The 13333-nt window shown below is 44.5% G+C and overlaps 1 protein-coding gene across 2 annotated transcripts in view; it reads left to right on the top strand.

Moving 5' to 3' along the window:
- Window positions 1–12936, top strand: part of brms1 (BRMS1 transcriptional repressor and anoikis regulator) — a 19325-nt gene extending 6389 nt beyond the window's left edge. For both annotated transcript variants that reach the window (XM_038985632.1, XM_038985631.1), the window contains exons 5-9: window positions 922–1098; window positions 2889–2978; window positions 10945–11009; window positions 11222–11261; window positions 11682–12936. In XM_038985632.1, the coding sequence (XP_038841560.1) occupies window positions 922–1098; window positions 2889–2978; window positions 10945–11009; window positions 11222–11261; window positions 11682–11689 (380 nt within the window). In that variant the 3' untranslated portion in view covers window positions 11690–12936. The remainder of the gene's footprint in view (window positions 1–921; window positions 1099–2888; window positions 2979–10944; window positions 11010–11221; window positions 11262–11681) is intronic.
- Window positions 12937–13333: the final 397 nt, after the last annotated feature.

Below are 13333 nucleotides of genomic sequence, written 5' to 3'. Positions count from 1 at the left end.
ACATTACTACTGCTACTATTAATACTACTACTACTACTACTACTACAATCACTGCGACTACTACTACTACATTACTACTGCTACTATTAATACTACTACTATTACTACTACTACAATCACTGCGACTACTACTACTACATTACTACTGCTACTATTAATACTACTACTACTACTACTACTACAATCACTGCGACTACTACTACTACATTACTACTGCTACTATTAATACTACTACTATTACTACTACTACAATCACTGCGACTACTACTACTACATTACTACTGCTACTATTAATACTACTACTACTACTACTATTACAATCATTGCGACTACTACTACTACATTACTACTGCTACTACTACTACTACTACTACTACAATCACTGCGACTACTACTACTACATTATTACTACCACTATTAATACAACTACTATTACTACTACTACACTATTACTACAACTACCTCTGCTACTACTGCTGCTGCTACTACTATTCATTCTACTCATACTACTATTAAACTATTACTACTACTAGTACTATTACTACTGCTACTACTACTACTGCTACTTTTGCTATTACTTCTACTACGACTGCCACTACTAATACACTACTGCAACACAACAACTACTATTACACTACTACACCACTACACTACTACACTACTACTATTACACTGCTACTATTGAACTATTACTATTACTTCTACTACGACTACCACTACTAATACACTACTGCAACACAACAACTACTACTATTATGACATATTATGCAGCTCTGCACACATTGTGGCTGATAATGAAATTACAACTTAATTTCTTTACTTACAATTAAACCTGAAGGCGAAATTAATACATTTTCTGTCGTTTTATTTATTTATTTAAATTATTTTTGAGTGTATTTTCTTGTTTCTCTCTCTCTCCAGGTGTGTACAGAGAACTGTGTCTGCAGGTGATCCAACACAGGTACGAGTGTGAGCTGCAGGGAGCTCGACAACATCTGGAGAGCGAGAGGACATTGTTGTTTGATGCTATGAAGACAGAACTGCTGGACAAGATCAGACGGCTGGAAGAGGATAGTCAGAGTGTCGACCTCACCTCAGGTACACAGCCAGATGCAAGCACATCAGAACTACACTACACGACCAAAAGTATGTGGACATCTGCTTTTCGAACATCTCATTCCAAAATCATGGGCATTAATATGGAGTTGGTTCCCCCACCTTTGCTGCTATAACAGCCTCCACTCTTCTGGAGAAGGCTTTCCACTAGATGTTGGGACATTGCTGCTATAACAGCCTCCACTCTTCTGGGAAGGCTTTCCACTAGATGTTGGAACATTGCTGCTATAACAGCCTCCACTCTTCTGGGGAAGGCTTTCCACTAGATGTTGGAACATTGCTGCTATAACAGCCTCCACTCTTCAGGGAAGGCTTTCCACTAGATGTTGGAACATTGCTGCTATAACAGCCTCCACTCTTCAGGGGAAGGCTTTCCACTTGATGTTGGAACATTGCTGGTATAACAGCCTCCACTATTCTGGGGAAGGCTTTCCACTAGATGTTGGAACATTGCTGCTATAACAGCCTCCACTCTTCAGGGGAAGGCTTTCCACTTGATGTTGGAACATTGCTGGTATAACAGCCTCCACTATTCTGGGGAAGGCTTTCCACTAGATGTTGGAACATTGCTGCTATAACAGCCTCCACTCTTCAGGGAAGGCTTTCCACTTGATGTTGGAACATTGCTGGTATAACAGCCTCCACTCTTCTGGGGAAGGCTTTCCACTAGATGTTGGAACATTGCTGCGGGGACTTGCTTCCGTTGAGCCTCAAGAGTATTAGTGAGGTTGGGCACTGATGTTGGGCGATTAGACCTGGCTCGCAGTCGGCGTTCCAATTCCTCCCAAAGGTGTTCGATGAGGTTGAGGTCAGGGCTCTGTGCATGGCAGTCAAGTTCTTCCACACTGATCTTGACAAACCATTTCTCTATGGACCTGGCTTTGTGCACGGGGGCATTGTCATTCTGAAACAGGAAAGGGCCTTTTCCAAACTGTTGCCACAAAGTTGGAAGCACAGAATTGTCTAACAACCCCAGACCATTATTCCCCCCCACCAAACTTAACACTTAGCACAATGCATTCGGGCGGGTAGCGTTCTCCTGGCATACGCCAAACCTAGATTTGTCCTTCGAACTGCCAGATGGTGAAGCGTGATTCATCACTCCAGAGAACGCGTTTCCACTGCTCCAGAGTCCAATGGCTGCAAGCTTTACACCATTCCAGCAGATGCTTGGCATTGCACATGGTGATCTTAGGCTTGTGTGCGGCTGCTCGGCCATATGAACCCATTTCATGAAGCTCCCGACAAACAGTTCCTGTGCTGAAATTGGTTCCAGAGGCAGTTTGGAACTCGGTAGTGAGTGTTACAACCGAGGACGGACAATTTTTACGCACTTCAGCACTCGACGGGTACATTCTGTGAGCTTGTGTGGCCTACCACTTCGCGGCTGAGCCGTTGTTGCTCTTAGACGTTTCCACTTCACAATAACTGCACTTACAATTGATCCGGGGGGGAGCTCTAGCAGGACAGAAATTTGAGATCTGAAGACACTCTTCAAAAGTTCACCTACATGTTTGTCTTTCAGGAATTAACATCTGTCTCTTTCTCTCTCCCTCCCGCTCTCTCGTTCTCCATCTCTCCATCTCTCCCTCCCGCTCTCTCGTTCTCCATCTCTCTCTCTCTCCATCTCTTTCTCTCTCTCTCCCCATCTCTTTCTCTCTCTCTCTCTCTCTCTCTCTTTCTCTCTCTCTCTCTCTCTCTCTCTCTCTCTCTCTCTCTCTCGCTCCCTCTCTCTCTCACTCTCTCTCTCTCTCGCTCCCTCTCTCTCTCAGAGTGGTGGAGTGATGAGATAAAAGGGAAGAAGTGTAAAAGGAGGAGTCTGTCCCGGCCAGAGAGGAAGAAGAAGGCTGCCCTAGTATCTGGTAATATTTATCTCTCTTTTATCACTCTCCCTCCTTCCATATTCCTTCTCCCTACTTCCCTCTTCCTTTCATCCATTTCCTTTTATGATATACTGTGCCTTCAGGAAAGTATTCAGACCCCTTGACTTTTTCCACATTTTGTTACGTTACAGCCTTGTTCTAAAATGGATTAAATAACAAAATGTCCTCATCAATCTACACACAATACCCCATAATGACATCACAATACCCCATAATGACATCACAATACCCCATAATGACATCACAATACCCCATAATGACATCACAATACCCCATAATGACATCACAATACCCCATGATAACAAAGTGAAAACAGGTTTTTAGAAATGTGTGCAGATTTATAAAAATAAAAAAACAGACCTAATTTCCATAAATATTCAGACCCTTTGCTATGAGACTCGAAATTGAGCTCAGGTGCATCCTGTTTCCATTGATCATCATTGAGATGTTTCTACAACTTGATTGGAGTCCACCTGTGGTAAATTCAATTGATTGGACATGATTTGGAAAGGCACACACCTGTCTATATAATGTCCCACATTTGACAGTGCATGTCAGAGCAAAAACCAAGCCATGAGGTCGAAGGAATTGTCCGGGGAGCTCCGAGACAGGATTGTGTCGAGGCACAGATCTTGGGAAGGGTACAAAAACATTTATGCAGCATTGAAAGTCCCCAAGAACACAGTGGACTCCATCATTCTTAAATGGAAGAAGTTTGGAAACACCAAAACTCTTCCTAGAGCTGGCCGCCCGGCCAAACTGAGAAATCAGGGGAGAAGGGACTTGGTCATGGATGTGACCAAGAACCCGATGGCCACTCTGACAGAGCTCCAGAGTTCCTTTGTGGAGATGGGAGAACCTTCCAGAAAGACAACCAGCACTCCACCAATCAGGCCTTTATGGTAGAGTTTATGGTAGAGTGGCCAGACGGAAGCCACCTCTCTATAAATGGCACATGACGGCCCGCTTGGAGTTTGCCTAAAGGCACCTAAAGGACTCAGACCATGAGAAACAAGATTCTCTGGTATGATGAAACCAAGATTGAACTATTTGGCCTGAATACCAAGCGTCACGTCTGGAGGAAACCTGACACCATCCCTACGGTGAAGCATGGTGGTGGCAGCATCATGCTGTGGGGATGTTTTTCAGTGGCAGGGACTGGGAGACTGGTCAGGATCGAGGGAAAGGTGAACGGAGCAAAGTACAGAGAGATCCTTGATGAAATCTGCTCCAGAGCTCTCAGGACCTCAGACTAGGGCGAAGGTTCACCTTCCAACAGGACAACGACCCTAAGCACACAGCCAAGACAACGCAGGAGTGACTTCAGGGACAAGTCTCTGAATGTCCTTGAGTGGCCCAGCCAGAGCCCGGACTTGAACCCGATCGAACATCTCTGGAGAGACCTGAAAATAGCTGTGCAGCGACGCTCCTCATCCAACTTGACAGAGTTTGAGAGGATTTGCAGAGAAGAATGGGAGAAACTCTCCAAATACAGGTGTCCCATGCTTGTGTAGCGTCATACCCAAGAAGACTCGATGCTGTAATCGCTGCTGAAGGTGCTTCAACAAAGTCCTGAGTAAAGTGTCTGAATACTTATGTAAATGATGTGATATGTCCGTTTTTTATATAATTAGCAAACATGTCTAAAATCCTGGTTTTGCTTTGTCGATATGGGTATTGTGTCTAGATAGATGAGACGAAAAAATAACAAAGTATACAGTGTTAAATCCATTTTACAATAAGGCTGTAACGTAACAAAATGTGGAGAAAGTCAAGGGGTCTGAATACTTTCCGAATGCATTGTATACATTGCCTAGTGAAAGTCTACACACACATTTTAATTTTCCATCCTGACAAACTCCCCAGTCCCTGCCGGTGACAAGCATACCCATAACATGGTGCTGCCGCCACAATACTTTAAAATACAAAGGGTTTAACAACATTGCATTCGTTCCACATTACTGACCTGTATCAAATCAAATGTATTGATAAAGCCCTTCTTACATCAGCTGATATCTCAAAGTGCTGTACAGAAACCCAGCCTAAAACCCCAAACAGCAAGCAATGCAGGTGTAGAAGCACGGTGGCTAGGAAAAACTCCCTAGAAAGGCCAAAACCTAGGAAGAAACCTAGAGAGGAACCAGGCTATGAGGGGTGGCCAGTCCTCTTCTGGCTGTGCCGGGTGGACCAGAGGAACCAGGCTATGAGGGGTGGCCAGTCCTCTTCTGGCTGTGCCGGGTGGACCAGAGGAACCAGGCTATGAGGGGTGACCAGTCCTCTTCTGGCTGTGCCGGGTGGACCAGAGGAACCAGGCTATGAGGGGTGGCCAGTCCTCTACTGGCTGTGCCGGGTGGACCAGAGGAACCAGGCTATGAGGGGTGGCCAGTCCTCTTCTGGCTGTGCCGGGTGGACCAGAGGAACCAGGCTATGAGGGGTGACCAGTCCTCTTCTGGCTGTGCAGGGTGGACCAGAGGAACCAGGCTATGAGGGGTGACCAGTCCTCTTCTGGCTGTGCCGGGTGGACCAGAGGAACCAGTCCTCTTCTGGCTGTGCCGGGTGGACCAGAGGAACCAGTCCTCTTCTGGCTGTGCCGGGTGGACCAGAGGAACCAGTCCTTTTCTGGCTGTGCCGGGTGGACCAGAGGAACCAGTCCTCTTCTGGCTGTGCCGGGTGGACCAGAGGAACCAGTCCTCTTCTGGCTGTGCCGGGTGGACCAGAGGAAGCAGTCCTCTTCTGGCTGTGCCGGGTGGACCAGAGGAACCAGTCCTCTTCTGGTGGACAAAGTGAGTGTTGAATAATCCTCTCCAGATCGTCTGTTTACAACATGGCTGTTAAGTAATACTGCAAAACAACACAGCAAATACATGTTTTGGCCTAAATTTAAAACTACAGGCTTGAGTCAAATCCAGTAGAACAAAACACAGAGGGAAACTCTTTGTGTCTTCAAGTAGTGTGGTGGTGGTGGCAGCATCACGTTATGGGTTTTTCTACATTTGTGGTTTACCACATTAAACCGATGGTTGAGAATCTCCCATCTTATGTCAAAGACACTAGTCGCATGATCTCATTGATCGAGGGCTTAGGAAGGTTACCAGAGGGTATAGATAGACACACTTTTTGACGTGGAGAGCTTGTACACTAACATCCCACACACTGGAGGCTTGCAGGCGCTGCAACACGTCCTACAGCAGAGACACTCTACCGTTGCTCCATCCAATGATCGCATCTTACAACTCACTGAACTGGTAGCATCCATTAACTACTTTGTCTTTGTGTCAGACCTTTTCCTTCAAAGTCGGGGTGTAGACATGTGCTCCCCTTTTTCCCCCCAACGATGCAAACCTGTATGTGGGACAATTTGAAGTAGCACTCCTTTTTTAAAACAGAGACACATCCTTTACTTTATAAAATCCTCCTATGGAAGAGATACATAGATGATGTCTTTGTGCTCTGGGAAGGAAGTCAGCAGGACGTAAATGAATTCCAAAATCTACTAAACGAGAGTTCTTGAATAGCTCAAATTCACCATGCAGACTGATGAGAGAAAAAATAAACTACCTGGACTGATGGATCATCAAAGAGAATGATGCATTACATACAGACCTGTACACACAGCCAACAGACCTCAATACCTTGCTATGTACGGATAGTATTCACCCCCTCCCCCTCAGGAATGGTCTACCATACAACCAGTTATTCAGGGTTAAACGAATCTGTGGCCACCGGTCAGATTTTGACAGCAATGCTAAAAAAAAAAGACAGTTAATTTCAAAATGAGAGGCTACAAGGACAAAACTCTTGATGCGGCAATGATGAAAATATCTCCAAAACCAAGAGAGGAATTACTAAAAACTCCACCAACACCTCTTCAAGGGACCCCCCTGGTGGTCTATAAGGGTGGTCGCAATATTGGAGACAGCTTGGTGAGATCTGACCTGCCCCCTGAGCCCACTCAGACACTCTTGACACCCACTCCATATGGGAACTACAAACGTGGTTCATGCGCACAGTGTAATAGCACTATAAAAACGTCCTTCTTCAGACACCCACATACAGGTCGAAACATCCCTGTTAGGGGTATCATCTCATGCAAGACCACGGGAGTCATCTATCTCCTCACCTGTTTACGTGGAAAAGCCCACGGGAGTCATCTATCTCCTCACCTGTTTACGTGGAAAAGCCCACGGGAGTCATCTATCTCCTCACCTGTTTACGTGGAAAAGCCCACGTAGGACAAACGAAAAGACAATTAAAACAGCGCATAGCAGCTCACTTTGTTGAAGCTAACCATCCCAGCTCCTCCCTAAGGATACACAGGCATTGAGCATGTTGCTCTACCAAGGAGATCCTACTACTACAAAGGGAGACAGGATATCCTGTCTGAAAACATTGACCCCTAAGTGGTCTGAATATTGACGTTGATCTCAGGCACTTCTTATGAACACATTTTCCTCTATGAACAAGTCATATAAATTGAAGAATAATTTTTACAGCTTATTAGCGTACACCTAATGTGTTCCCCCTGTTGACGATGCTCATTATATATTCAGGTTGAACCAGTATTACATGTAACAAAAATAAAATATATACGAAATTATGTGAAATTGAATGAAACAATATTGTATGTTGACGCTAATATGATGCACAATATTCCATCATGTTTCAATAGGATAACAATAACGTAATATATTTAATATGCCATATAATATGTTTGAACAGTTTCACTAATTAATTCTAATTAACATAATCATTATGACACACCCCTCTCCATTGTCATTGGTTACACTCATTGCACTGTTTGTCTACAAAACCTGGTTCACGTATTCATGACATCACCCTGAGGAAGGCACAGTGATGCCGAAACGTTGGTAAATACCCGTTAAATTGCTGGGAGTTTATACATGGAGTGTGCGACTTTCTTTATTTTGATAGTTTATAGTTTATTGGCCGTTAGTCAGCACCTCCACACAAACTGTTATTCTGGGTGTGCGCCAGCTCATGTTTTTGTTATGCGTATGCTTGTCACCAGCAGGGTCTGGGGAGTTTGTCAGGCCTAAATTAAAAACTACAGGCTTGAGTCAAATCCAGTACAACAAAACACAGAGTGAAACTCTTTTGTATTTTCAAGTAGTGTGGTGGTGGCAGCATCATGTTATGGGTATGCTTGTCACCAGCAGGGTCTGGGGAGTTTATCAGGATCAAATTAAATAGGAAAAGATAGAGGAAACTCCACCTCAGTCTTCTGAAAACCCTGGGGTAGATTTTTTACTTTACAGCAGGACAACGTCAAAGAAACCAGAATGGCTTTCCAAGAGATGTTGAGTGTTCCTGAGTGTTCCTGAGTGTTCCTGACTGGTCCTGAGTGTTCCTGAGTGTTCCTGAGTGTTCCTGACTGGTCCTGAGTGTTCCTGAGTGTTCCTGAGTGTTCCTGCTTCATTCCTGATCTGAATTTGCTTGAATATTGCCGTGAATCAATGACTCACACCCAAATGTATTGAGCTTTGAGCAATTTTTGACAAAAGCAGTGGATAAATGTTGCGTTAAGAGTACAAAATGTTTCAAAAATGTTCTTTGACTTGTGGAGTAGGTTGTGTAGACGCTCGGGGAAAAAATAATGTACTCCTTTTTGAGATTTAATTTGAAGGCAGCAACATGTGAAGACAATGGGTCTGTGCTAACGACTACCACACAAGAGTACAACCAGATCTGAGACCAGGCTACCACACAAGAGTACAACCAGATCTGAGACCAGGCTACCACACAAGAGTACAACCAGATCTGAGACCAGGCTACCACACAAGAGTACAACCAGATCTGAGACCAGGCTACCACACAAGAGTACAATCAGATCTGAGACCAGAATACCACACAAGAGTACAACCAGATCTGAGACCAGGCTACCACACAAGAGTACAATCAGATCTGAGACCAGAATACCACACAAGAGTACAACCAGATCTGAGACCAGGCTACCACACAAGATCACAACCAGATCTGAGACCAGGCTACCACACATGAGTACAACCAGATCTGAGACCAGGCTACCACACAAGATCACAACCAGATCTGAGACCAGGCTACCACACATGAGTACAACCAGATCTGAGACCAGGCTACCACACAAGAGTACAACCAGATCTGAGACCAGGCTACCACACAAGAGTACAACCAGATCTGAGACCAGGCTACCACACAAGAGTACAACCAAATCTGAGACCAGGCTACCACACATGAGTACAACCAGATCTGAGACCAGGCTACCACACAAGAGTACAACTAGATCTGAGACCAGACTACCACACAAGAGTACAACCAGATCTGAGACCAGGCTACCACACAAGAGTACAACCAGATCTGAGACCAGGCTACCACACAAGATCACAACCAGATCTGAGACCAGGCTACCACACAAGAGTACAACCAGATCTGAGACCAGGCTACCACACAAGAGTACAACCAGATCTGAGACCAGGCTACCACACAAGAGTACAACCAGATCTGAGACCAGGCTACCAGACAAGAGTACAACCAGATCTGAGACCAGGCTACCACACAAGAGTACAACCAAATCTGAGACCAGGCTACCACACATGAGTACAACCAGATCTGAGACCAGGCTACCACACAAGAGTACAACTAGATCTGAGACCAGGCTACCACACAAGAGTACAACCAGATCTGAGACCAGACTACCACACAAGAGTACAACCAGATCTGAGACCAGGCTACCACACAAGAGTACAACCAGATCTGAGACCAGGCTACCACACAAGATCACAACCAGATCTGAGACCAGGCTACCACACGAGTACAACCAGATCTGAGATCAGGCTACCACACAAGAGTACAACCAGATCTGAGACCAGGCTACCACACAAGAGTACAACCAGATCTGAGACCAGGCTACCAGACAAGAGTACAACCAGATCTGAGACCAGGCTACCACACAAGAGTACAACCAGCTCTGAAACCAGGCTACCACACAAGATCACAACCAGATCTGAGACCAGGCTACCACACAAGAGTACAACCAGATCTGAGACCAGGCTACCACACAAGATCACAACCAGATCTGAGACCAGGCTACCACACAAGATCACAACCAGATCTGAGACCAGGCTACCACACAAGAGTACAACTAGATCTGAGACCAGGCTACCACACAAGATCACAACCAGATATGAGACCAGGCTACCACACAAGAGTACAACCAGATCTGAGACCAGGCTACCACACAAGATCACAACCAGATCTGAGACCAGGCTACCACACAAGATCACAACCAGATCTGAGACCAGGCTACCACACAAGATCACAACCAGATCTGAGACCAGGCTACCACACAAGAGTACCACCAGCTCTGAGACCAGGCTACCACACAAGATCACAACCAGATCTGAGACCAGGCTACCACACAAGATCACAACCAGATCTGAGACCAGGCTACCACACAAGAGTACCACCAGCTCTGAGACCAGGCTACCACACAAGAGTACAACCAGATCTGAGACCAGGCTACCACACAAGAGTACAACCAGATCTGAGACCAGGCTACCACACAAGATCACAACCAGATCTGAGACCAGGCTACCACACAAGATCACAACCAGATCTGAGACCAGGCTACCACACAAGAGTACAACTAGATCTGAGACCAGGCTACCACACAAGATCACAACCAGATATGAGACCAGGCTACCACACAAGAGTACAACCAGATCTGAGACCAGGCTACCACACAAGATCACAACCAGATCTGAGACCAGGCTACCACACAAGATCACAACCAGATCTGAGACCAGGCTACCACACAAGAGTACAACCAGATCTGAGACCAGGCTACCACACAAGAGTACAACCAGATCTGAGACCAGGCTACCACACACGACTGTAGATATCCCTCTCTTGCTCATGTTCTCTCCATCTCTCTACCTCTCTCTCTCAGGCCCATTCATCGTCTACATGTTGAGAGACATTGATATCCTGGAAGACTGGGCGGCTATACAGAAGGTACCTATCTGAATGTTATGTTGATGTCTGTGTCCCTTCTAGGCAGTTGACATGAAAAGTACACGTTTCTTTATCAATAACATTCCCTATTAATATGATCAATGATCAATACTGTGTGTGTGTGTGTGTGTGTGTGTGTGTGTGTGTGTGTGTGTGTGCACGCGAGTGTGTGTATCAGAACTGAGGGAACTCTCTGTCTGTCTGTCTATCAGGCTAAAGCTGCACTGACACCACTAAAGAAGAAAACAGACAGTAAGTTTGTTTGTGTGTCAAATGATTTGACATTAGGAAACATTATCGACAGCATTTATCAGTCTGCACGAACACACACACACACAAATCAAAATAACTAATTATTATAGAAGAGAAAAGTGGAAGCTGAACTGTAGAAGTACTAAATCTGTGATAATAGTGTGAAGTTTAAAGTGCTATCTTTTGTTCTTCTCTCTCTCTGTCTCTCTGTCTCTGTCTCTCTTTCTCTGTCTCTCTGTCTCTGTCTCTCTGTCTCTCTCATTCTCTGTCTCTCTGTCGCTGTCTCTCTGTCTCTCTGTCTGTCTCTCTCTGTCTCTCTGTCTCTCTCTCTCTCTCTGTCTCTCTGTCTCTTTCTCTGTGTCTCTCTCTCTGTGTGTGTCTCTCTCTGTCTCTCTGTCTTTCTCTCTCTCCCTCTCTCAGAGCGGTGATAACAGAGGAGTGTCTCAGATGTCTTGATGGACCAAAGTGTCTGAGCTGCAGAAGAGAACTCACAACAACAGAACAGTCTTGACCACTATTTAATACAAAGCACTTCAGTAGGGTCTTGTTCAGTAAGGTCTTGTTCAGTAGGGCATACTGGAACAAAACATTTTGCAACAGAAAATGTAAATATGTCTTCTTATTGGACAAGTTCAGGAGAGTACCTCCCTGTTTCAAACCGTTTTGTTCCTGCTGAACACAGCCCAGACTATGAAGACGAAGCAGCAGATTGATCACTTTTAGGTTCTGATTCATCTATCACACTATGGCCCGGTTACCTTTAGGTTCTGATTCATCTATCACACTATGGCCCAGTTACCTTTAGGTTCTGATTCCTCTATCACACTATGGCCCAGTTACCTTTAGGTTCTGATTCATCTATCACACTATGGCCCAGTTACCTTTAGGTTCTGATTCATCTATCACACTATGGCCCAGTTACCTTTAGGTTCTGATTCATCTATCACACTATGGCCCAGTTACCTTTAGGTTCTGATTCCTCTATCACACTATGGCCCAGTTACCTTTAGGTTCTGATTAATCTATCACACTATGGCCCAGTTACCTTTAGGTTCTGATTCCTCTATCACACTATGGTCCAGTTACCTTTAGGTTCTGATTCATCTATCATTAGTGCTAAGCGATTAACCAAAATCTTTAATAGGTTTTTAAACAAGTAATTGACCAACGTTGGTTCAATTATTTGAATTCTATTTAATTTTTTCCCCTGTGAGCTCAATGTGTCGTCTCTCTAGAGATAAATCAGATCAAGCCCGAACTGTGTGATTTAGTAGGGAGTTGTCGTTTCTAACAGGCTTTGTGGTAATTAACTACAATGACCATAATCCATTGCGCGCCTACTTGTCCGGTCTGTGTGGAGCAGCCACAAAGAGGGAGAGGAGGGAGAGAGAGCAGCTGCTTCCAGGTATCTCTACCTGAAAATACATTATCTAAGTGATTGATAGTTGGTATTCAGCAATCATTAAAGTATGTCTTATTTACTTTAAAGGACTACTAAAATAGGGATGTTGTCAGACAGCAGCTCTGTAGAGATGATATGATGACTTGGTATGAAATAATAAAGTTAACAAATAAAACGAATGTAATATACACAATAACTGAAATATTTTATTAAAGTAAAGTAATGTGAATAAATGATGGTTAATAAGTGATCAACAGTAATGGGCAGTCACTACCATCATGGGACTTTTACAGTGCCTTGCAAAAGTATTCATCCCCCTGGCAATTTTCCTATTTTGTTGCACTCCAACCTGTAATTTTAATGGATTTTTATTTGGATTTCATGTAATGGACAAACACAAAATAGTCCAAATTGGTGAAGTGAAATTCTAAAAAATAAAAAACGGAAAAGTGGTGCGTGTATATACTGTATGTATTCACCCCCTTTGCTATGAAGCCCATAAATAAGATCTGGTGCAACCAATGACCTTCAGAAGTCACATAATTAGTTAAATAAAGTCCACCATTAAATCCATTATTAAAAAATGTAAAGAATTTGGCACCACAACAAACCTGCCAAGAGAAAGCCGCCCACCAAAACTCACGGACCACGCAAGGAGGGCATTAATCAG

Source organism: Salvelinus namaycush, unplaced genomic scaffold (assembly GCF_016432855.1).
Source record: "Salvelinus namaycush isolate Seneca unplaced genomic scaffold, SaNama_1.0 Scaffold359, whole genome shotgun sequence".
Taxonomy (NCBI): Eukaryota; Metazoa; Chordata; class Actinopteri; order Salmoniformes; family Salmonidae; genus Salvelinus; species Salvelinus namaycush.
The sequence above is the reverse complement of the archived record's forward strand: the minus strand, read 5'-3'. Positions and strand labels throughout refer to the sequence as shown.